Here is a 24,872-nt window from a genome sequence, read left to right on the forward strand (position 1 = left end):
CCTGCCCCCCCATATGTACACACACACACCACACACACACACACACACACACACACACACAAGATTCAGCCTCGAGGTCCATGGCTGTCCAGAGCCACAGATAAACCTCCCGGTCTCCCTCTCAGCCTGCCCCTAACCTGTTGTGCTCAGGCTGCTAGAAGCTTGGGACAATGGTAAGGTCCCTGCGCCCCCTTGGGGTGTGACCTGGGGAGAGAGGAAACAAAGTATATGGTAAGGCTCTCGTCACAAGGCAGCATCCCACAGTGTTCCCTGTGCACATGACTCCCACAGCCCCCCACACAGGGTGGGGCAAGAGGGTTCCAGGTGCTTCATTTAGATCATGCCACTTCTTCCCCATCATCTACCCCCCAGGCGAGCCTGCGTCACAAGCAGGAGGCGCAGTCACTCCCAGCTGAGAAAGTCCCCCATCTCTCTCTGACACCACCCTGTCCAGCTCTTGCCCCTGCAGAGCTGTGTCTGAACAACTGCTCTGTCTGCTCCTGCTGTTGGACTTCCTAGAAGGAACACACCCGTCTTTTTGGTTTTTCGAGATAGGGTTTCTCTGTGTAATTTTGGTGCCTGTCCTGGATCTCTGGATCTCTCTCTGTAGATCAGGCTGGCCTCGAACTCACAGAGATCCGCCTGGCTCTGCCTCCCGAGTGCTGGGATTAAAGGCGTGCACCATCACCGCCCGGTCACATCTGTCTTTGTAAGAGAGTCTGGCAAGCCTGAATTTCATAATAAGTTTGAGTCCAGCCTGGGCTACATGTCATGAAATCCTGTCTCGAAAAAAATAGGTTGACATTTCAGCACTCAGGAGGGAGAGGCAGGAGGACCAGGAGTTCAGAGCCTCCTCTCTGCCGAAATAAAAGGGCTGGTGAACCCCAAAGCAGTCTCACCCTGCCTTCGGCCCTAGAAGCTCTAATCGATTTGACTGTGTCTCTCCTCCACTTAAAATCCTTTACGAACCTGGTTTGGATTCCTGGTAAAACGTGAAGCATCTGCCCCTGCCCAAGCTGCACTCCCAACCCCATTCCCAGCAGCTCCCGCCACACTGCATTGCACTGGGATTCAGCACGTCTTGGCATCCGAGCCTGTGTGCATGCTGGACCTGGCAGCATGTGGCCGTCTGGGTGGTCCTCCTCCTTCACGTGGCCAGCTAACTTGCAAAGGGTCCTTCCTTCCTCCCCAGCCCTAGAGTTGAGGGTTCTTCTCTGGCCACCACAGCCCTTTGTACAAGCAGAAATAAAGGGACAGAATAAAGGATGTCCGGGTGTGCCTGATAACTACTCAGACCCATGTGTGGCTGTGGTACTGCAGTCTGGCCCTTCTTATCTCTGTGGGTGGGAGCCCGGTGTATTTCTACCCGGACCATGCAGTATCCCACCCTCATGGTAATGGAAGTGTATGTGTGGGAGCCTGTACCCACCACATAAGACCACACTTTGGGGCCTGGGAGATGGTTTGGTGGGTAGAGGCACTTGCTCTTAAGCCTAATGACCTGAGTTTGATCCCTGGAACCTTCAGGGTGCAAGGAGAGAATCGACTCCCAGGAGTTGTCTTCTGACCTCTACTCGGGTTGGGTGGCATGGAAATTGTCCCTTTATGACTGTGCTCTCTGTTTGTGACATACTGTCCCCAGAACCAGCTCCTCTGGCCTGCTTCACCCAGACGCCTACAGGCTTGTGCCCGGACACCTGACCCCCACACCCAGCCCACCGTCCAACTCTGGGTACCAGGTGAGGACTGTAGCTGGTCGGCTTTCCCGGGCTGGGCAGCATGGGGGCCGCGCTGCAGGGGTTGATGCGTTTTTCCTTCTGGCGCCGGTTGCAGAACCAGACGCGGATCACTTCCTTCTCCATGTGCAGCTGCTCTGCGATCAGCAGGATCTCCTCTGAGGTAGGCTTCTGGTTCTACAGGCAGAGAGGGCTGTTGAGCTGGGTCCTTCCACCTGATACCCTTCCCGGTCGCCAGGGGGCGAAGCTCACCGCTAGAAAACTCTTCTCTAAGGCGAAGCGGACATTCGTCTCGATGCTGGTTCTCTTCTTGCGTCTCCGCCCCGGCAGCCCGTCGAAACCCAGGCTAGGGCTGCTCAGCTGGTTGGGGCTGGGTAGGCTTGAGTCCACAGACATAGTTTCTGCGAAGACAGGAGACAGGGATGTGAGTAATCACTTCCCGCCCTGCCCCAACACCAGTCCCCTGTGCGTCCCCTTGGCGCCTCTGGCCAGGCTCACCTGCGTCATTGAGCCACTTCTCCAGGAGGGGCTTGAGTTTGCACATATTCTTGAAGCTCAGGTTAAGGGCCTCGAAGCGGGAAATGGTCGTCTGGCTGAAGTCGTTGCCATAGAGCTTGCCCATGGCCAGGCCCACATCACCCTAGTCCAGAGAGGAGGAGGTGGGGTTTGAAAGTCAAGGTGGGGTCTCCCGGTACAGGGCTAGATCCAAACACTCCATCAACTGACCATGACCCCCGCATCTTCGTTCTGTCACCCCCGCACCCCCACCGCCCCATAAGGTGGTCCCAGACCTGCGTGAAGCCCAGCTTGATGCGGCGTTGCTTGAAGGTGCGAGCGAATTGTTCCAGTTCCTCCAGGTCACTAGGTTCCTCCGGGTGGGATGGCGGTTCCAAGCATTTTGGGGGCTGCGGGTGTGAGAGGTGCGGGTCGGGCAGCGTGGGCCGAGTCACAGCCTGGTGGGGTGGGCAGGTGGATGGGATGCAGGATGGAGGACCTGGATGTACCTAAGCAGTGGCTGTGCACCTGCTCTCTCCAGACTTCCCTCACCTGCCCAGGACACCCACACTAATTGCTAATCCTGTTAAATGTTTCACTCTGCTGCCCAATTACCAGAACTCTTCACCTTCCCTTAGAGATCCGAACTCCCAGAAGGAGCAGCCAGTGTCTTTTGCTGATAGCTCAATGGGCTCAAAGCCTAGAGCTGGGGGCAGTGGGTTCATCCTCCATCATTCTTTGCCACTGACGTTTGGGGTAACTCAATCTGAGCCTTAACCCTCCTTGGGCCTCCATTTCCTTCCACAGAAACCACCACCACGGACTCTGCCTGCCCGCTGATGAAGGGATTAAGGTTACTAATTAGCAAGTTGTCCAACCCCCTCCCCCTCATGGGTATAGGGTGAAGCCTGAGGTTCAGTCTACAGATGCAGCAATAATGTGTAGCTGCCTGAACTGCAAATGAATACTGTTTGGGCTGAGGATGCTGAAAACGGGGAGGTGGTGCAGGAGGAAGACAGGAGGCATATGGAATCTATCTTGAGCTCAGTTTCACTGTGCATTTAAAACTGCTCTAAAAAATGAAAGATCTGACAGAACACGTACAGCTGCTCAGGAGACCAAGACAGGAGGCTGCTAAATGTAAGGTCAGCTTGGGCCACAGAGTGAGTTCAATGCCAGCCAGAGCAACTCAGAAAGACCATCTCAAAACAAAATGTGAAAAGAGGGCTGGGGATTTAGTTCAGTGGTAGAGTCTGCCCCCACTCCCCAGAATCGGATGGGGTGTGGTTCAGTGGAGGAGCCCCTGCCTAGAATCCCCCAGTGAGGGGCTGGGGGTGTGGCTCAGTGGTAGAGCCCCTGCCTAGAATCCCCCAGTGAGGGGCTGGGGGTGTAACTCAGTGGTAGAGCCCCTGCCTAGAATCCCTCAGTGAGGGGCTGGGGTGTGGCTCAGTGGTAGAGCCCCTGCCTAGAATCCCCCAGTGAGGGGCTGGGGGTGTGGCTCAGTGGTAGAGCCCCTGCCTAGAATCCCCCAGTGAGGGGCTGGGGTGTGGCTCAGTGGTAAAGCTCTTGCCTAGCATACTCAAAATCCTGGGTTGACTGACTCTCTAATATCACCAAAATATAAATAAAACAAAGTCTTAAAAGTGAATAGTTTGCCAAGAGGGGAAAAAGCAGAGAAATGGATGAGGAAGGCAGTTGGAGGGCAGACAAGAAGCAACACCTTTCTTTTTTTATGTTTTAATTTATTATTTTTTCCTCCATGGCTCTGCAGTGCTTTATTAATTAAAAATATAAAACACGCATGTTCTTTTTATGATATTCATTAATTACATTAATTGTATTGATTTATTACATTCATGATATTATGTCCTGATACTACTGTTTGTGGGGCTTTTCCATCACACGAAACAGAAACTCTCTACTTAGGAAATCATGAAGCAACACCTTTCTCTGGGGTGATTCACTGACTTGAAAACAACAGACTGGAAGCAGGTGGTTGGTACAGGGATGCCTGTCACAAGGATCGGGTGTGTTTGGGACGTCATGCTGATGTGAGCCCCCTATTGGGTTCAAGGCATCACTCTGTAATCGGACACACGGGCAGTTTGGTAGCAGCAGGATTATCATGCCAGGAGGGATAAGGCTACCACCCCACAGCAGGCAGGACAGTGTTAGCGGCCAAGTGAGTTCTGACATGGTTGTTACGAGAACACTGAGCCTTTCAGGGCATTTGGAGTCTAGCAGCCAAGACCTGGGTTGGCCTGTGAACTTTTCAGTCTTTGACAGAGTTCACATACACGTGTGTGCACATGCATGTGCATGCACACATACGTATGAGTACCTGGAAGCATGTGTGCGTATGTGTGTGCACATATGTGCGTGTGTGTGTGCATGTGTATGTGTGTGTGTGTGTGTGTGTGTGTGTGTGTGTGTGTGTGTGTGTTTGTGTGTGTGTGGAGAGCTGAAGTCAACATCAGGCAGGTGTCTTTTCTCAATTGCTTGCTACGTTTTTCTTTCTTTTTCTTTCTCTTTGAGACAGGATCTCTATGAACCTGACGGTTATTGATTTGGCTAGGCTGGCTGGTCAACCTCATCAACCTCCATGCCCCCAAGGATAAAATTACTACCATGCTCTGCTTTTAGCCTGGGTTCTGAGGATTCTTCGAACTCGGGTCCTTGGACTCATGCAGTGGGCACTTTACCGGCTGAGCTACCTCCCCAGCCTCCGAGCTAAATATTTCATCAGATTTTCAAAGGTGTCCATGTTCAGAAAGGCTTTGGAACCACTAGTATGGTTTGATTCCCTTCAATGATGAAGGAAGGAGCCGACCCAGACATGGAGCCTGGCTTACCCGAGTTCCTATACAGCAAGTTGGTAGCAGGGTAAGGGCAGGGCCTCGGGTCCCTCAACCGCTCAAGGATGCGTGGTGGGCTCACGGAACAGAGACTTTCACAGCCTCTGCCACACCCCCACCCACTCAGACCCAGCTCACGCCGCTGCCAGAAGAGGCCTGACAAACTCAATGGACAGTCTCACCTGTGCAGGAAGCCCAGCCCGGGGCTGGGAGGTCAGGAGAGCTCCCTGGGTTTGCTGAGGTAGCTGGAATAGATTTGGCGTCGGTAGCAGGCCTGGGGAGACAAGAACATGGAAGGTGAGCGGGTGAGGGGCAGGGGACGGAATGCTGAAAGCAACAAAGGCCATCAACCGGGCTGAGATCTCACCTGGCTGACTCTGCTGGGCCTGTGGCAGCAGGAACTGAGCAGGTGGCTGGAGGTGGTGGCCAGGGACAAGCACCAGCTGTTGGAGCTGGAGGAGTTGCTGTATGTCCTGGCAGAGAGGGGATGGACAGAAACACAGACTGAATCCTGGCTTGATCTCCCCCTTCAGCAGCATGTGAGCCCCCAAGGAGCTGAAGCCAGGAGGCATGCAGCACGGCACAGCAAGCTATGGTCTCCCAGACCTGGAACGCCACACTGACCGCGGGACACCTGGAAGTCCCGTCCTCCAAGCTCCCCGGGAGGGCTTGCTCTTTGCCTCTCCCTTCCTGGTGAAATGTTTGCCTAGTCTTACATTCCCACAGAACAAATAGACTTGTTTAAAAATGTAAACCAGGCTAAGTCTTTCTTTCTCTTTTTAAAATGTTCCCAAGGCATGTGGTATGATGTCTGGAATTATCTCTAACGCACTCCAGCAAATAGCAGGTGTATGCATTGGTATAGACACTTGGAGAAAAGCTTCGGCACTAATTTAGGTTGAAAAAGAGAACTCAGAATGTGAATTTATTTGGAGATAGGATCTTTGCTTTGCAGATGAACAAGGCCATGAAAGTGGGTTCCAAAGCATTATGGTTGATGGTATCATTAAAAGGGGAAAATTCAGCCAGGCGGTCGTGGCGCACACCTTTAATCCCAACACTCGGGAGGCAAAGGCAGGCAGATCTCTGTGAGTTCGAGGCCAGCCTGGTCTACACAGTGAGTTCCAGGACAGCCAGGGCTACACATTGAGACCTTGTCTCGAAACCACCCTCCACCCCAAAAAGGAAAATTCAGGCCATGAGCCTGAGTTTAATTTAAAGGGGAGGGGTACCCTGGAGAGATGACTTAGGGGTTATGAGGACTTGCTGCTCTTCTAGAAGACCTGGGTTCGAATCCCAGCATTGACACCTGGCAGCTCACAGCCACCTGTAATTCCAGGTATGAAGAAGCCAACACCCTCTTCTGGCTTCCATGGGCAACCATACACATGTGACACACCCAGCCACACATGTACACATAAATAAAAATAACAAAAATTAAACCTTTGTTTGTTTTTGGAGACAGGGTTTCTCTGTGTAGTCCTAGCTGTCCTGGAACTCACTCTATAGACCAGGCTGGCCTCGAACTCACAGAGATCTGCCTGCTTCTCCCTCCTAAGTGCTGGGACTAAAGGGGTGTGCCACCACTGCCCAGGTCAAAAATAAAATCTTTTTTAAAAAATTTATTTATTTTATGTATTTGAGTGCTCTGTCTGCATGTACAACTTTATGCCAGAAGAGGGCATCAGATCCCACTTCAGATGGTTGTGAGCTACCCATGTGGTTGCTGGGAATTGAACTCAGGACCTCTGGAAGAACAGCAGGTGCTCTTAACTGCTGAGCCATCTCTCCAGCTCCCCCAAAATGAAATTGTATAAAAAGAAAAAGACCGAAAGTGTTAGCTCAGTGGTAGAGTCCCTGCCTAGAATCCCCCAGTGAGGGGCTGGGGGTGTGGCTCAGAGGTAGAGCCCCTGCCTAGAGTCCCCCAGTGAGGGGCTGGGGTGTGGCTCAGTGGTAGAGCTCCTGCCTAGAATCCCCCAGTGAGGGGCTGGGGTGTGGCTCAGTGGTAGAGTCCCTGCCTAGAGTCCCCCAGTGAGGGGCTGTGGTGCGGCATAGTAGAGAACTTACCTAATATATGTGAGACCAGTGTTTGTTGGGAACAAACAAAAAGGGTGTGCTGGCAAGATGGCTCAGTGGGTAAAAGTGTTCACTGCCTATCCTGACCATTGATCTCCAAAACCCACCCCTGACCTCCACATGTATGCCATGGCACGTTTGCAAACCCCACCCCCACATACACAAAATAAATGCATGTTTTAAAGGGGGGAATTTTGATACAGACACAAACAGAACAGAGATGATGTAAACAGACACAGGAAAGAAGACCAGCTGTAAGCCAAAGAGAGCAGACAGGAGCCCCAGCCCACACCTCCACATTACATTCCTGGCTTCCAGAGCTGTGAGCGAATGTATGTCTGCTGTTTGCGTCACCAGATCATGGCTCGTTGTTATAGCAGCAACGCTAGCAAACTAATACAAGTGAATATGCACCTGCCTTGGGACCCAACAACTCCATTCCTAGGTGTAAAGTCACCAGAAGTTCTTCCCATCAGCCCAAGGGCCACCAGCAGCGGAACAGATAAATGACCCGATTCCGTGGAATCAGCAACAACGCAAACTTCCACATACGGTCATGGCATCCTATATCCTGTTCATATGCCATCTGCATATCACAAACTCAAGAGGCTCCCGGCTGCCATCAACACAGGTGTGCTTGGTTAGTGGGGACCCACTGAGCTGCATGCTTGTGACCGGCGTACTTTTCTGCATTTGTTCTATGCTACGGCATAGAACAAATTACCTACGGCAAAGGATAATGCATCCTTCAGGACTGAATCTACTCTACCCGGCCCCCACCCCAATACCCTAGCCCTATTAAAAAAACCCCACGGCTGTCTCCCTCCAGCTGCAGATCAACCCAGAAGCAATGAGGCTGAAGTGTCCATTGATAGTGGAGCCGTCCAAGGCTCTGAGTCTAACTCTATAGTCTATGTTCACTGCTTCTCCTCCTCCCCGTCCCCCCACTCCCCTGTCCTCTCTCCCTCCGCTCACCATGTAGCTCTGCCCGGCCTGACCCTGCATAGGCTAGGGTAGCCTTGGAAGCCCAATGACCCTTTCTTGCCTCAGCCTGTCCAGTGCTGGGATCCCAGGTTCCTGCCACCACACCTGGCTGATGTTTGTTATTCTTTCAAAGGTTCTCCCTCCCGGGGGTACACCCTTCAGGGCCCACAAAGGGTACCCACCCTGCTCTCTATGGCCCTCTTAGAGAGTGGTGCATTTACTAATGTGTACTCTTCCTCTGCTAGGCTGAGCCTCTGGCAGGCAAAGGGGTGTCTTATAAAACAAACAAACCAACCCAACAATTTAAGCCCTCCGCCAGTCTGGCTGCTCAGGCTGAGACTGACTCAGGCTCAGCCTTGACCCCTGCCTTCCTTTCCTCACCTCCCATCTCTCCATCTCTCCCCTCCACTGTTGGGTTCCATCGGGGTTCAAATGTCAGCACCGCCTACCGCAGGGCCACCTGTTTCCTCCATCAACCAGAGTGGGTCTGATAACAACAGACTTCTGAGATGGGGTTTTGTTTGTTTTGTTTTCTAAATCAAGGTCTCATAAGCTCGGGTTGGCTCGGAATTCCTTATGTAGCTGAGGATGACCACGAACTCTTCCTCTTCCTGCCGTGTGTGTGTGTGTGTGTGTGTGTGTGTGTGTGTGTGTGTGTGTGAACACATGGAGGAGGAGAAGTCAGATCCCTCAGAGGTCACAGAACACAGGAGGCCTCGGGTGTGTGTGCTTTATAGCATAAATGCTGGGATCTGAGCTGGAATCTGGCACGGAGTGCCTTTATGTGCTGAGCCGTCCCGATGGCCCCATTGTTATTGGCATATATTAATATGTGTGACCGTGGGATTCATGACGGCATGTCCACACTGTACCTAATGTATTTCAGACATGTTTGCCTGGTTACCCTCTCTGTCCTCTTCCACTCCTACCCACACCTTCCACTTACATGACCTTTTGGGGTTATTCATGTGACTTGATGTAAATTTTTTAAAAATCTTTTTTTGTTGTTGTTTCCACAAAAGTTTTTGGGAAAATGCAAAACACAGTGATGAAAAAAATTTTTTAATTTATTAAAAGAGGGGTTTAGCCAGGTGGTGGTGGTGCATGCCTTTAATCCCAGCACTCAGGAGGCAGAGGCAGGTGGATCTCTGTGAGTTCAAGGCCAGCCTGGTCTACAGAGGAAATTGCAGGACAGCCAGGTTTACACAGAGAAACCCTGTCTTGAAATAATAGTAATAACAACAACAACAACAATAAATAAAGATTGTTTTAAGAGTTGGCTCAGTGGTTAAGAGCACTGGCTGCTCTTCCAGAGGACCAGAGATCAATCGCAGCACCCACGTGGCAGCTCACAACCATCTGTAACTCCAACTCCAGGGGACCTGATGCCCCTTCTCACCTCCACAGGCACCAGACCTGCACATGGCACACAGACATATATGCAGGCAAAAGTCATTGCATAAAATAAATAAACCTAAATAAATAAATAAAACCTAAATAAACAAAAATGTGAACATTTTTAAAAAAAAAAAAAAAACAGAAAGCAAGCATCCACAGCCCACCCAGGAGGAAGCTGTGAACTTGGGTGGGAAAGCATGGCTGTCTCCTACCCTCTGGCGGCAGATGAGGCCCCTCCTTCTACTAGGAACATGGTGGACTACCATGATGCCAGCGGCACAGAGAAAAGGAAGCCCGGACCTTTTCACAATCCATCTTGGCCTCCACTGTCTCTTATCCCGTGTCTGCTAGAACCCAAACGCTCCGCGGCAGCCTAGCTCAGCCCAGGCCTCTCCTCGTGACTTTCCTGCCCTCTGACCCTAGTCCAGCCACACCAACTCCTCCTTGTCACTCACCCCGGAAAGGAACCTCCAGGCCTTTGCCATTCCTGCTGGACCACCCCGGACCACCCCTTCCACTTCTTCCAGTCTCCATCAACCGCTCTTCCACAGAGCGGCCACTCACCTGCTCCCTATCTCCCTTCTGCTGTCCCCACATTCATTACAACACCACATTCTTTTCTGTCCTGCCAGAATCGCTCACTTCCCGTCTGTCTCTCCAGCTAAGATGGATGCACAAGACTGTCCACTTTATCCTCACCCAGAAAGGCACCTGCACATGGGGAGCTCTTCCCGCTCTCTGCTGAATGAAGGAGTGAGAGAAGGAGAGAGATTCTAGTGTGTGGCAAGCGGGATCTGGACGGGGCACAGCCAGTAGGAGGCCCCATCTGCACACAGTCCAGAGAGGCCGCACCGCTCTCTTTAACCACCCGGGGGCGTGCTCCTCCAGTGTGAAATGGCGAAGTTAGACTAAGCTAAGATGCTGGAGGAGGCCCTGGATAGCACAGTTCATACTTCAATTGCTTTCCTCGAACCAGCAGGGAAGGCTAGCATACCCCACTGAATCTGAGAAGGGAAGAGACCAACTCTTTTCTGCTTTTGTTTGTTTGTTTTGTTTTTTTGAGATGCAGCCTATTATGCAGCCCTGGATGTTCTGGAACTCACTATATAACCCAAGCTGCCCTCAAACTTGTTACAATCCTCCTGCCTCTGCCTCCTCGGTGCTGGGGTAATGAGTGGGCATTACCACACCCAGCCTGGGAAGGAACCAACTCTTGCCTCCAGTGCACATGCCTAACAGGTAACAGGACAGACTGACTAGGCCTTGCTGCAGACAGACAGAAAGACAGATACATGGCTAACACAGACACATGGGTGAAGGGAATGGGGGTGTAAGTGAGCACTTTCTCATCAGACCTGTCCCCCCTGGGGGTGAGGGTGGGGGTGGGGAAGAAAGCTGTGAGAGTGAATGGGAGGAGAGCAGAGCCCCGGAGCTGGCCAGCTGCGACGGCCAGGTGCTGCGCCTCACCCCAGTGCACAGGACAGGAGGCCCTCTCCCCCATGGCTCCCACCCCCGAAAAGCCACACCACGACTGGAGGGTGGTAGCATGTGGGCCATCTTTAATATGGCAGATTGTGACCAGTTCTGGACACGGCACTGAAATAAGTCTAGACTGGAGGAGGAGGAAGAGGCAAGCTGTGAGAACCAAGTGAATAGGAGCTGTCACAGTGTTCTAAACGAGGACACTTGGGGAATGGGGAACAGGGCACAGAGTTTCGGTCAGATGGGAGGGAAATGTTATATTGTTCTGTTAAAGCAGGAAGGTATTTGAAATTAATAACATAATGCATATTTTCAAATAGCTAAAAGGGCAAGGTGTGGTGGTGTAATCCTGCAATCCCAGAACTTGGGAAATGGAGGCCAGAAGATGAGAAGTTGGTCAGCTTGGGCTACAGAACAACTTCCAGCCCAGAATGGATTACATGAGACTCTGAAAACAACAATAAGAACAATAGTAATAATTTTGGTCAGTTCTTGGGATTGAACCCAGGACCTCAAGCATGCCAGATAAGTGCTCTACTGCCAACTCTGTATGCAATAACCCCCCGAAAAGATCTTAAATGCCATACAGAAATGACAAGTAATTATGGTGACAGGTATGTTAAATAGCCCAACTTTTGAGTCACTGAGTTATTCCTTCCTCTGGGTCACAGCTTTCTTATCTGCGAAATGAGGGTAAACTGTGTAATACTTCCCTGGGTTTCACTGGGGCCTGAGTGATGTCATTATTTGGGGGGCACTTTAGAAATCTGAACACATTACTTACACACAGGCGCTAGCCGCCACTGTCCCCTCATGCTTGCTCCATCACAAGCTGTCAAGAGTGGGAGCCCCATCTGGCTTTCAAATCTGTCCTCTTCTTAACCACTGACAAGGTCCAGCACCCACCCAGGCTCTGCTGAGCGTCAGCCTGGGATATCCACCTGCCTGGGTGATGTCTCCACTTGAGTAACTAAGAGAGTCTTCCGGCTAGGTGTAGTGATGCATGCCTTTAATCAGAGCTCTCCAGAGGCAGAGGCAGGTGGACCTCAGTGAGTTACAGGCCAGCCAGGGCTACATAGTGAGACCCTGTTGGGTGGGGTTCAAGTCCCAACAGGTTCAATGAGACACTTGTTTCTTTCTTAATTCAGAAAATCATCCAGGTACAGAAGCCAAAATCCCGGGAGTTATTCTTGGCCCAACCGTCACCTGCCTCTGCTCCCTCCCATGTGCCCACCTCCTATGACTCCTCTCGATTCTACTTCCAGGATCTGTAGATCCTCTTCCTCTCAGCCAACGCGTAGAGCCATAAAGGATCAGCCTTGGTGCCTGGCCGGATGATAGCCCTCCTGCCTAGCATGTGACAAGCCTTGGGCTCCATTCCAGGCTGCCCCCACGGTTGTCTGGAACTCTTCTAGTCCTCCTGCTTCTACCTCAGGAGTTCTGGGATTACAGGTGTGTACTACCACACCAGGTCTATGCAGCGCTGTAGACGGAATCCAGGACCCCATGTACGCACTCTTACTAACTGGCCACACTCCCAGCTAAAACACCTGTGTTCTGTTTTTTTTTTTTTTAGTTAGGGTCTCATACTGTAGCCCAGGTGGCCTCAAACTCAGGGCAGACCCCTTGCATCAGCCTCCTGAGTGCGAGAATTACAGAGATGTGCTGTCAAACTGGCTTTAGAATAGTTTCAGTCCCTTTTTCTTAATCTTTTCCCTTATGCCTGCCTCCCCACTCACTTTTGTACGTGTGTGTGTATGTGTGCACGTGCACGTGTGCATGCCTGCATACATGTGTGTACACGCATGTAGGGACTGGAGAGAGGCCAATGACAAATGTCCTCCTCATTCTTCACTTGATTCTTTTGAGACAGGGTTTCTCACTGAACCGAAAGCTCAACAACTCAGCTAGGCTGCTGGGCCAGCCAGCCTCAACTACGCTGCTGTCACCGCCTCCCCAGAGCTGGGGTCACGGATGAGAAAGGTCGAGCCTGACCATCTTAGATGAGTGCGGGGATCCACCCGATGTCCTCATCACGCTTTCTCAGCAAGCACACTTTGTAGGACAAGCTGTGTCCCCAGCCCTTTTGAAACAATGTCTCTCACACACGGCTGAGGCGGCCTCGACTCCTGATCCTCCTGCCTCCACCTCCCAAGTGGCTGGGATCGCAGGCATGCATCACTCTGCCTGGCTTTCCCCTCCCCTCTCAGGAGCCGTCTCGATGAGCCTTGAACAAGTCAAAGCCGCTTTCCTCTCTGCCCGCTTTCCTCTCTGCCTGTGTCTCCTTGTTCCCTCTCCCTGCCCCCCACGCTTCTTTCAAGACTGACTCACTCAGCCCTCGGCTCTCAAAGGCCATTTTCTCAGTGAAATCTTTCCTAACCACCCCTTTAGACTGGGCCCCTCCCTTTCCCACGAGGCCCTGTTTCGTTTTGCACATCACCCTTACTCTGAACCGTCCTGTTGCTGGTTTACAGTCTGTTTCCCTGCTAGGGTACACAACCCTCAAGGGCAGCTGGTCATGAGTAGGCATGATACACACAAGGGACCTCATGAATGCCACTTGAGTGGAAGTGATGATTCCAGTCACTCTACTAGGAAGAGCTCTGAGTGGGGGAGCAGGAGGCAGGCGTAGCGGTGTACGCCTATAATCCCAGAATTTGGGAAGCTGGGGTGGAGGAACAAGGGTTCAAGGCCAGCCTGGGCTATAAAGAAGTTCAAGGTTAGTTTGAGCCGCATATTGAGATTTGGCTTCAAAACAAAAGGGAAGGTGGCTGGAGAGATGGCTCACATTGAGAGCACTTGCTGCTCGTTCAGAGGACCCAAGTTCTGTACCCAGTACATGAGGGGGTCTCTATAACTTCAGCTTCAAGACATCTGGCCTCTATAGGCACACCCCTCCAAGGCATATAGTCATATAAATGCACACAGGTTAAGATAAAAATAAATCTTAAAAAAAGAGGTTTTATTTTGTTTCGTGTGTGTGTGTGTGTGTGTGTGTGTGTGTGTGTGTGTGTGTGTGTGTGGTGTTTTGGGAACAGGGTTTCTCTGTGTAGCCTTTGCTGTTCTTGGCTTTATAGACCAGGCTGGCCTCCAACTCACAGCGGTCTGCCTGCCTCTGCTTCCCATTGCTGGGATTAAAGGCGTGTGCCACCATGTCGACATTAAAGAAATGTTTTAAGGGTTGAGAAGAAAAGGAAAAATAAAGACAACGGAAGAGCAGTATCCAGTGAAGTCCTGCTGGGTTACAGAACAGACAATGGAGAGTCATTCAACAGGGAGAAAAAAAACTTTCATTCAGTCTCCCAGCCCATGTCACCTCTTGCTAAATTCCCAAGTTACTGCACATCCTGAACCAGGAATCAGTATGCAGGGCTACCCAGTCCAGAACTCCACAGCTCCGTCTGTGTGCTGAACCCACACCTCCAGGTCTGGCACCACAGTCCCTTCTTAAAACAACAGGGCTCAGCTCTTCTATCTGGGGACCTGTTTTGCCCATGCTCGGGTCCCAGGAGTTAGAAGGGGTTCTGACTCTGTCTTCTCAGGGCCTCAGGCACTGATCCAAGTGAGGCCAGTGGGTGCAACTGTTCTCCTGAGCAGGGAGATGGAGGTGTCATTTTACTGGCCTCAGAATGACATTAAGGAGGTATCCCTGGAGCTGGGCCCAATACTCCACAGCAGGCCCTTTCCGTGATCTGAGCCAAACATTTTCGTCGTCCCTCAGCTGCCTAGAGCTCAGCTTTGGACTGGATAATGTCCAATACGCTTATCCTCCGCTGCCTCTCGCCAGCACTCTGGCCCAGCTTCTGAGCTGGCCCGCTTTCTTGCATCCTGCCTGTACTTCCTACTGTCTGGAAGCCTTTCCTTCTGCTCACCGACCTATGAACCACTGTGGAATAATCTTTCTGTGCACTGTGAAGATGTGTCTTTGCCAAGGCACCTTCTGACGGGTTCAATAAAGAGCTAAAGGGCCAATATCTAGGCAGGAGGTATAGGCAGGACTTCCAGGCACAGAGAGGACTCTGGGAAGAAGAGAGGCAGAGATGCCAGGGAGATGAAGAGGGTGTCAGACACACAGAATGGGGGTGAGATTAAAAAGCCACATGGTAAAATGTAGATTAATAAAAATTTGAGTTAACTTAAGTTGTAAGAGCTAGTGGGACAAGCCTAAGCTAAGGCCAAGCTTTCATAATTAATAAAGTCCCTGTGTCATTATTTGGGAGCTGGATGGTGGGACAGAAAAAGACTTGTTACGATAAACTTCTACCACCACCTCCCAAAAGCCTTCCTGACTCCTCACACACTAGACATGTTCCTGGATCCAAATTTCCCACCAGACCCAGTGGGCGCTGTCATTCACAAGACCCGCTCAGCCTAGGAGATGATGTCAAGCATCATTCTGTATTCCATTTCCAACCATACAAACACAAAATGATGTTTTCACGGTTAATGTTAAGTTTTTAGTCAATGCCAAGCCCTACTGCAGGCGTTCTGAAACACTCCCCTGAAGAGATGCCTTCCCTTCCCTTGATTGAAAAACTGGAACAACAAAACAGCCCTCATTGATCTGATAAACATCCACATAGCTCCCTCAGTAGAACGCAGCATACCAAGCACTGGACAGGCCAATTATCCGACTGTATATAATATAATTGTCCTTTCACAGGTACAGCAGAGAAACTGCAGGGAAGCATCGTGCCAAACAGTTTAACTAGCAGGGGAACTTCCCCTTTATTTTATATTATTATATCATTTTAAAGTGGGGGTCATGAATCTTTTTTGTTGTTGTTGTTGTTACTTGTTTTTGTGGTTTCAACCCAGGGCCTCAGGCAAACCAGGTAAATACTCTACAGCAGAGCCACACCCCCAGACCCTCCCTGGGAGATTCTAGGCAGGGGCTCTACCACTGAGCCATACTCCCAGCCCCTTACTGGGGGATTCTAGGCAGGGGCTCTACCACTGAGCCACACCCCAGCCCTTCACTGGGGGATTCTAGGCAGGGGCTCTACCACTGAGCCACACCCCAGCCCCTCACTGGGGGATTCTAGGCAAGGGCTCTACCACTGAGCCACACCCCAGCCCCTCACCAGGGGATTCTAGGCAGGGGCTCTACCACTGAGCCACACCCCCAGCCCCTCACTGGGGGATTCTAGGCAGGGGCTCTACCACTGAGCCACACCCCAGCCCCTCACTGGGGGATTCTAGCCAGGGGCTCTACCACTGAGCCACATCCCAGCCCCTCACTGCGGGATTCTAGGCAGGGGCTCTCCCACTGAGCCACACCCCAGCCCCTCCCTGGGGGATTCTAGGCAAGTGATCTATCATGCTATACCCACAGCCCTAACAGTGGTTTGGATGGGACTTCTTATTTTCAAACATAACACATTTTAGTTATCTGTTTCACTACAAGCCAGGGAGTCTCCTGGGAGGTAAAGATGCTTGTGACTCATTCCTAAGTCCCTATATTCTGCCAGTGTCCTACACACAGGAGGCCTAGGGATGTTAGTGACCTGACTGCAGGGACAGAGCTGAGCAGGCAAAGAAGTGGAAGCGGGGAGAAGAGACCCAAGCCCAGGAGCTGGCCTAGAGCTGTGGGTCCATGGGCAAGTCAGGGTGGGAGGAGCCGTCCCCCGTCCCTGTGCACTGCCCAGCATAGGAGCTGCAGCACAGGCTAACTCTCGAGCAGACGAGGCCACAGGGCAACTCAGCTCATGAGAAGGAATTCCGAGATTTGTATTCAGCTTTGCACCTGCTGAGGGGATCCAGTGGAAAGATCCAGAATGAGGGCGGCTGGGAGGGAAATGAGCAATGTGGGGAGAAGTGCAAGGGGGTCTGGCCATGAGGGCAGGATGGGGCAGCAGGTGGCTGAGCATCAGCCTGACTGTGGTCCTGGGGCTGCACGAACTCAGACAGTGTCTGTGGCTCCCTCCTGGGGTGGTGGCATGGCCAGGAGAGCTGTCCACCTCTCCTCTGTCCTCTACTGTGCTGGGAGGCAGTTCCCCAGAAGAACTCAGACACAACTGGACCGGGAAAGCCAGGATGAATGTGGGGGATCTGAGCCGGGGGTGAAGGACGAAGAGGAGCTTTCCAGGTCATGGAAGAGAGTAACCCAAGATGGAGAGGAAAACGGCAACAAAGCCAGTAGACTGAGCGAGAAGCCCCAAGACCCTGTGCTGTGTGTGTGCTACCAAGCGAACGATGTGCACCTGCTGCGGGAGTCTCTGGTGGCCCTGGTGGGAGGGGACTGGAAACCATGTCCCCATGAAGGATGGCTGAGGCAACAGCCACCACAGGCAGGCCATGTGGTTAGAGCCCTGAGCTCCCAGGCCAGCTCTGCCAATCCTACTCACACTGTGACCCGAGGCATGCCATTTTGTCACTGTGACTCTCCAGCATTCTGCCTTGGCTGAGGGGTGACACTTGCCCTTTAGAGGTCATTGTTGGTGTCTGGGACAGATGCAACTCCCATTTATTGTCATGGGCTGAGCCTAGTATGAGTGGGGCTGTTCTAGGAAGAGCCCTCGTGAAGCAGAGTGCTGGCTGAGACCCTGCAGAATGAGGCCCAGGGGCAGGCCCAGTGTTCAGGAGAGTCCTGAAGGGGGTGCATCCATAATGAGATGGACCTCGTAAAACGGGTAAAGTCCCTGTAAGGACAGCCCCACAAGGGCTGGACAGTTCCCCTTCATAGACAGTTCCCCCAGGAGTGTGGGGGGAGATGGAAGGTGGTGTGAGAGGAAAGTGGTGAAAGATACCCTGAGGGAAGTTAAAAGGGTTTCTTTGCTACAGGATTTCCCAAGACTTTTACCACCTTAGAATGTGGTGAACCTAAGTGCTTGTAGAAGTGAGACAGGCAGGAGCAGGCTGCAGAGGATGACTGGGCTCCTCTGCACGGACTTTTTTCCTTTACTGGGGATTTAACCTAATCCTCTTGCATGCATATCAGGCAAGCACCCTACCACTGAGCCATGCCCCCAGACCCTCACTGGGGGACTCTGGGCAGAGGCTCTTACCACTGAGCCACACCCCCAGCCCCTCACTGGGGGATTCTAGGCAGGGGCTCTACCACTGAGCCACACCCCAGCCCCTCACTGGGGGATTCTAGGCAGGGGCTCTACCACTGAGCCACACCCCCAGCCCTTCATTGGGGGATTCTAGGCAGGGGCTCTACCACTGAGCCACACCCTAGCCCCTCACTGGGGGATTCTAGGCAGGGGCTCTACCAGTGAACTACATCTTCAGCCTTCCTTTCACTTTTTATTTTGAGATGAAGTCTCATTACTTTGTTTTCTTCATGACAGGGTCTCACTGTGTAACTCTGGCTGTCCTGGAACTCACTACATAGACCAGGCTGGACTTGAAATCACAGAGATCCTGTCTATGCCTCCTGGGTGCTGGGATTGAAGGCATACACCATTGCACCCAGCTAAGTCTCACCACTTTTGAACTACCTCTGCTACCAGCCACCACTGTACGGACAATTTATCCATTACTGTTGAGTTGAATTGTGCCCCACCCCCAAAAGATAGGTTAAAGTACCGAGCCTTGGTACCTGTAAATGTGACCTTATTTTGAAATAGGCTCTCTGCAGATACGACAAAGTTAAAGCAAGCTCACTAATCTCTAACACAGTGACTGATGCCCTAATAAGAGCAAGCAATCAGGACACAGACATACACAGAGACAGAAGTCCATGTGTCAATGCAGACAAATCTGGAGTGACCCACCTGGTCTCCACCTTGGACACTAAGGATCACTGGCACCACCAGGAGCTAGACACAAGAAGGGCTTTTCCTAAACCTTCAGACAGAGCACGGCTCTGCTGGCATCTTAACTTTGGCAGTGCAGCCTGAGACAATACATTTCTGGACTTTGTGAGCTGGTGGGTTTTAGTTTGTTGTTTTCCTTTTTTTGACAGGGTTTTGTTAGGTAGCTCAAGCTCGATTCAGATTCCCAGAGATCCTCCTGTCTCAGCCTCCTGAGTGCTGGGGTTGCAGACATGCTCCAGCACGTGGAGTTCCATTTCGGTTTTGACTCATTCGGTTGACGGCAGCTTGTAATGGCGACTTCGGGAAACAAGCACAGCCACTAATTCCTGATTTGGGTAAATGTGTCAACGCCAGCACTGGGAGAGCAGAACGTGCTGTTTTGTTTTGTTTTTTGAGACAGGGTTTCTCTGTGTAGTCCTGGCTGTCCTGGAACTCACTCTTTAGACCAGGCTGGCCTTGAACTCAGAGATCTTCCTGCCTCTGTCTCCCGAGTGCTGGGATTAAAGTTGTGCACCACCACTGCCCACCTGAAACATGTTTTTAAATTCAGTTCATGGACCTCTTAACTGGAAGACCATCTTGTGGGATGAACCAAGAAGTAGGGTACTAATTCTGAGGGGTTTTGTTTATTTGTATTTTTTTTTTATACTGACAGGTCTCATGTAGCCTAGGCTGTCCTCAAACTCACTGTGTAGCCATTGATGACCTGTCTGTTTTCACCTCCTGAGGGCTGGGGTCACAGGTGTGTGCAACCACACTAGATTTATGAGGTACTGGGGTTTGAACCCAGGGCTTTGTGAATGCCAAGCAAGCACTCTACCAACTGAGCTACACTCTGAGACCTAATTCCGGAGCGTTAATTCTCATTCCCAGCCTTTTTGTTTTGTTTTGTTTGTTTAAAGATTTATTTATTTATTATGTATACAGAGTTCTGCCTGCATAAAGAAGGCACCAGATCTCATTACAGATGGTTGTGAGGCACCATGTGGGTGCTGGGAATTGAACTCAGGACCTCTGGAAGAGCAGCCATCTCTCCAGCTCAGCCTTTTTGTTTTTTTTTTTATGCACACGCAGATACCATTCCTGGGAATAAGGGTGGTGACTCCTGGTTTCATTATAAGTTGAGCCTTTAGAAGACGCACAGAAAGCTTGTAGCTCAACCCACCATGAAGATCACTCACGTATATGGGATACTCCTTGTGAGCCTTGCTTTAATCATCTGCACGATGGGAAGGCACGCTCTCCCCAGGCTTCCCACAGGTGCAGAACCACCTGGCGCATGCGTGGTTGGTGTCAGAAGGGCCCTTGTGGACCAGTCACCCCCACCTCGTGCACACACCCTGCTTCTGCAGGTCCCTTACTGCAAGGAGCAGGACGCTTGGTGGCTGCCCTTACCTGTGCTGTGAGCTGGATGGGTTGGGACAAGGTGAGCTGTGGGGTCCCTGGGGGCTGGCTGGCAGGCTGTGATGGTGGCAGGTCACCTCCCCCAGAGGAGGCTGGGGGCTGCGAGGCAGAGGAGGAGACAGAGGAGGAGGCAGAGGAGGTGGAGGAGGCAGCGGCTGCGGCGGCGGCGGCGGCGGCGTTGGCGGCGGCGGCGGCACTGGACTGCTGCACGGCAGCGGCCAGCAGCTGGGCCTGGGCTTGCTGAAGGAGAAGCTGCTGCTGCGCGGGCATCAGCGCTGTGAGCTGTGGGCGGGCGGCCGAGGAGGCAGCGAGCAGGGCAGCAGGGGCAGAGAAGGCAGAAAGGGGTTAGTATCCGAATCAAGCCGTTAGCAGACACATCCTTTACAGGACAGAGGAGGAGCAGAGGCCAGGGTCAGAGAGTGGCTGCGGCCTCCGTGAGACTTGTCCCCTGCACGGCCTGCAGCCGATGGGAGGTCATGCCTTCTGCCAGGTCCTCTACCAGATACTTACCCCAGCTAGCTGGCTGCCCGTCAACATGAGTTGGGCCTGGGGCAGATGAGGCTGAGCCGGCTGGGGGGGCGGGGGTGCTGCCTGGGCCGAGTCACCACTGAGGTCTTCAGCCTTGATCTGGGGAGGAGAGAGGCAGGGTCCGGGACCCCAGAATGTTAAGTGGAGGCCAGAGAGAATGCCCACCTGCGAACCAAAAAAGAGGGTATGCGTGTGGCTGTGGCAGCCCTGGGCTGGCACAGGGGAGTGGGCGAGAGCAGTGGCGAGGCTGTGTGGCTTGAGGCCTCTGGCCACTTCTCCGGCCTCAGTGTCCTTTCCCGACGGGAGAGGCCACCTTTGGGAAGCACCTTCCTCCTCCCAGGGGTCACTTTCCCCACCTATAAAATGGGAAATGCCGGTGCTAGGAGCGTAGGGAGGTCTCTAGGACTCTCACATGCCCCCCTTTGCTTCAGCTTGGGGTACAACTCCTTTGTTGTGGTGGTGGTGGTGGCTTTTTGTTTTCTGTTTTTTGAGACAGGGCCTCACTGTGTAGCTCTGGTTGTCTTGGAACTCACTGTGTAGACCAGGCTGGCCTGGAACTCATGGAGATCCACCCACCTCTGCTTCCTGAGTGCTGGGATTAAAGGTGTGCACCACCACAGCCAGTTAGGGCTGCAGCTCTTATTTGTCCGTTGGGATAAAATTTGGTTGAGCAGGCCGGAGAAATGGATCAGTGGTTAAGAGCACCGGCTACTCTTCCAGGGGACCAAGATTTGGTTCCCAGCACCCCCATGGCAGCACAACCATGGATCGGTAAGTCCAGTTCTGGGGTATCTGGCCCCCTCTTCTGGCACCGATGATGCATTAAATGCACACGGTGCACAGACAAGCATACATGCAAATCTCTTACAAACATAAAATTAAATTAATTTTTTGTTGTTGTTGAAAAGAAGGGTCTTGCATGTTTAAAAAAAATCACTACCAGAGGCTAGAAATCATGGTACACACCTGTAATCCAGGCATTTCAGGAGGAGGCAGAGGCAGGGGGCTTGCTGTGAGTGCCAGGCCAACCAGGGCTGCTGCACATGTATTTAGGAATGGATGGATGGATGGATAGATAGATAGATAGATAGATAGATAGATAGATAGATAGATAGATACATACATACATACATACATACATACATACATACATACATAGATGATAGATACACAGATAGACACATACATACAAAGATAATAGATACATAAATACATAGATAGATAGATAGATCATAGATACATAGATAGATAATAGATAGATGATAGATAATAGATAGATGATACATAGATGAGAGATAGATAGATAGATAGATAGATAGATGTAATAACAACTAATGAGAAAAGCAGACATGAATTTGAAAAATAATAAGGAGGGGGATATGGGAAGGTCTGGACGAAGGAAAGGGAAGGGAAAAATGATGTAATCATATTATAATATCAAATACATGCCAGACAGTGATGGCACATACTTTTAATCCCAGCATTTGGGAGGCAGAGGCAGGCAGATCTCTGTGAGTTTGAGGCTAGCCTGGTCTACAGAGTGAGTTCCAGAACAGCCAGGGCTGCATAGAGAAACCCTGTCTTGAAAAACCCAAAAATTAGCCAGGCAGTGGTGGTACACGCCTTTAATCCCAGCACTCGGGAGGCAGGGGCAAGCGGATCTCTGTGAGTTCGAGGCCAGCCTGGTCTACAGAGTGAGATCCAGGACAGGCACCAAAACTGCATGAAGAAACCCTGTCTCGGAAAAATAAAAATAAAAATAAAATAAAAATAATAATAAGTTGGAGATATGGACTTTTCCTGGAAAGGACATTTGAGGGTCTCATAATCAACTTTAAAAAATATTTATATTTTTTATTTTATTTATTTTATTTTATCTGGCATGGGTATGCCCATGCTCAAACGCATGTGTGTAGTAGGTCAGAGGACAACTTGCAGAAATTAGTTCTCTCCTCCCACCACATGGGTCCCAGGGATCCAACTCAGGTCTTCAGTCTGGGCAGCAAGTACCTCTACCCCCCAGCCACCTCACTCCACCCTCCATTAAATCGCTTACTTGGTTTTTTAAAAACAAAAAACAAAATCCCAAGGTTTTGCTACATTATGTAGCCCAGGCTGGCCTCAAACTCAGGGCAATTTTCTTGCCGTAGCCTCTTTAGGGCTGAGATTAGAAGCATGTGTCACTATATTCAACAGTATTCTTGGAGCGTGCATAGCTTGGGAAAATTATGAACGATATACTAATGATCCACCTGTATGTATGTGTGTATATATGTGTGTGTGTGTGTGTGTGTGTGTGTGTGTGTGTGTGTGTGTAAATGTATATTGTATTTTAATATGAAGTTGAAAAACACTGAAAACTTTTTGGTTTTGGTTTTGGTTTTTTGAGACAGGCTGTCCTGGAACTCTCTCTGTAGACCAGGCTGGCTTTGATCTCACAGAGATCTGCCTGCCTCTGCCTCTCAAGTGCTGGGATTAAATGCATGCACAACCATGCTCAGCTTCTGTTTTTGAAGCAGGTCTCAGGCAGCCCAGGCTGGTCTCAAATTCTCTAGATAGTCAGGGATGACCTTGAACTTCTGATGTTCCTGTCTCCACCTCCTGGTGCTAGAATTCAGGGATGAACTGCACTGCCTGGTTTATGGAGTATTGGGGATCATCAAGCATGCTAGACAAGCACTCCCAATGGAGCCACATCCCTGGCCTATTTTGTTTTGAGACAGGGTCTTGCTAAGTTGCTCTGACTAGCCTGGAACTTACTATGGCAGCCTACGTTGGCCTCCAGAGAGATGGCATGGAATGCTTGCCCCAGTACAATTGACCGTGATGACATTTTAAGCATCTCACCAATGCCGGCTAATCTTCCCTTTCAACCGGTGGAGAAGAGGCCCTGGGGTTAGACCCTTCAGCACATGAGGGACTCTGGGTAGAATTTAATAATCATTGTATTTATTTCCATGGTAAGTGATTCTGGTTTTCCATTCATGAAATTTCCATTTAAAAACCATTTATTCAAGCTGTTGAAAAACGAAGCTGTTCATGAGTTGGTAATTGTTGAAACTGATTGATGGGTTCCTGGGGGTTGGTATTTTCGCTACACGCTTCTATTTTTGTATCACATTTTCCATAATAAAATGTTTTTAAAAATTGAGCCACTTAACAAAATTATTATGTAAATAATAATCCACAGCAGTGCACAGATGTATCGGGGATGGAGGCACAGGGATCGCTGTGGCTGGGGAAACTCCAATGCAGAGGAGGTGGGGAGAGGTGGAGAGCAAAGGCCAGGGCTGTAGAAGCAGGGTGAAATGTGGAAGAAATTCCAGGCCTGAGAAGGAGAGGGAGGACCCTCCACTGCCCCTCACTGGCTTCCCAAAGGAAGTTGCTGTTAGGAGCAGAGGAAATGGCAAAGATGGGTGGGCACCCACTGCTGGGCTGCGGCAAACAGTAAGGCTCGGGTCAGCTCAGGAGTTGGGGGGCCCTTCTGACGCAGGCCCTGGGTCCCAGTGCAGAGTAGAAAGGACACTTGATCACAACGTATATTGTCCTCCCAGCACTGGGGACAGAGCAGACAGGGAAGGGACCTCAGAGGTCGCCCCGCCTCCAGTCTGACTGCCCCCCCTCCCCCAGGGCTAGCAAAGGGAAACTAAGAAGCTCAGAGAGGGGAAGTGACTTTCCCATGGTCACAGAGCCAAGATGCAGAGCTGGGTGAAGAGCACTTCTGAGTCTCACCTAGTCCTCCAGCCACCTCTGGTCAGGGCTCTGTCCATACCCCCGTTCTTGCTTCTCCTTTTAGGCATCTGAACCTGGTCTGCGGCCCTTACCACTATCAGGCTAAACGGAGCCTGGGCCCCAGAAGCTCCCTGAGCCCCACAGGGCCTCACACAGAGTCCCCTCCTCTCCATCATTACCCTCTCCTTCATCCCATGGGTGTCAACACTGGACCTGCCAACTTCTCTTATCCCGGTCCCTGCTGTGTGTGTGTGTGTGTGTGTGTGTGTGTGTGTGTGTGTGTGTGTGTGTTGGGGTACAGGGGTGCTTCAGGCCCCTTCGGCCAGGGAAGTCGGGATGGGGGAGGAGCCTTGGCTTCCTGTTGTTATCGCCCTGGGGCTCTGGGGGGGATTTCCCTGGCCACCCCCACCCCCTAGGGA

General features: G+C 51.3%; 1 protein-coding gene across 12 annotated transcripts in view; it reads right to left on the reverse strand.

Annotated features, from left to right (window-relative positions):
* The window catches only part of Pou2f2 (POU class 2 homeobox 2), an 85,995-nt gene that overhangs the window by 4,379 nt on the left and 56,744 nt on the right, over positions 1-24,872 (reverse strand). For 4 of the 12 annotated variants that reach the window (XM_076573783.1, XM_042267631.2, XM_016006571.3 and 1 more), the window contains 9 exons: positions 20,704-20,820; positions 20,185-20,475; positions 5,454-5,559; positions 5,269-5,360; positions 2,528-2,689; positions 2,235-2,376; positions 1,989-2,137; positions 1,737-1,913; positions 138-204 (listed from right to left, as the gene is read on the reverse strand). In XM_076573783.1, coding sequence (XP_076429898.1) covers positions 138-204; positions 1,737-1,913; positions 1,989-2,137; positions 2,235-2,376; positions 2,528-2,689; positions 5,269-5,360; positions 5,454-5,559; positions 20,185-20,475; positions 20,704-20,820 — 1,303 coding nt within the window. The remainder of the gene's footprint in view (positions 1-137; positions 205-1,736; positions 1,914-1,988; positions 2,138-2,234; positions 2,377-2,527; positions 2,690-5,268; positions 5,361-5,453; positions 5,560-20,184; positions 20,476-20,703; positions 20,821-24,872) is intronic. The other 8 variants (XM_042267632.2, XM_076573784.1, XM_076573820.1 and 5 more) reach the window with 3 other exon arrangements.

Source organism: Peromyscus maniculatus, chromosome 1 (genome assembly GCF_049852395.1).
Source record: "Peromyscus maniculatus bairdii isolate BWxNUB_F1_BW_parent chromosome 1, HU_Pman_BW_mat_3.1, whole genome shotgun sequence".
Taxonomy (NCBI): domain Eukaryota; kingdom Metazoa; phylum Chordata; class Mammalia; order Rodentia; family Cricetidae; genus Peromyscus; species Peromyscus maniculatus.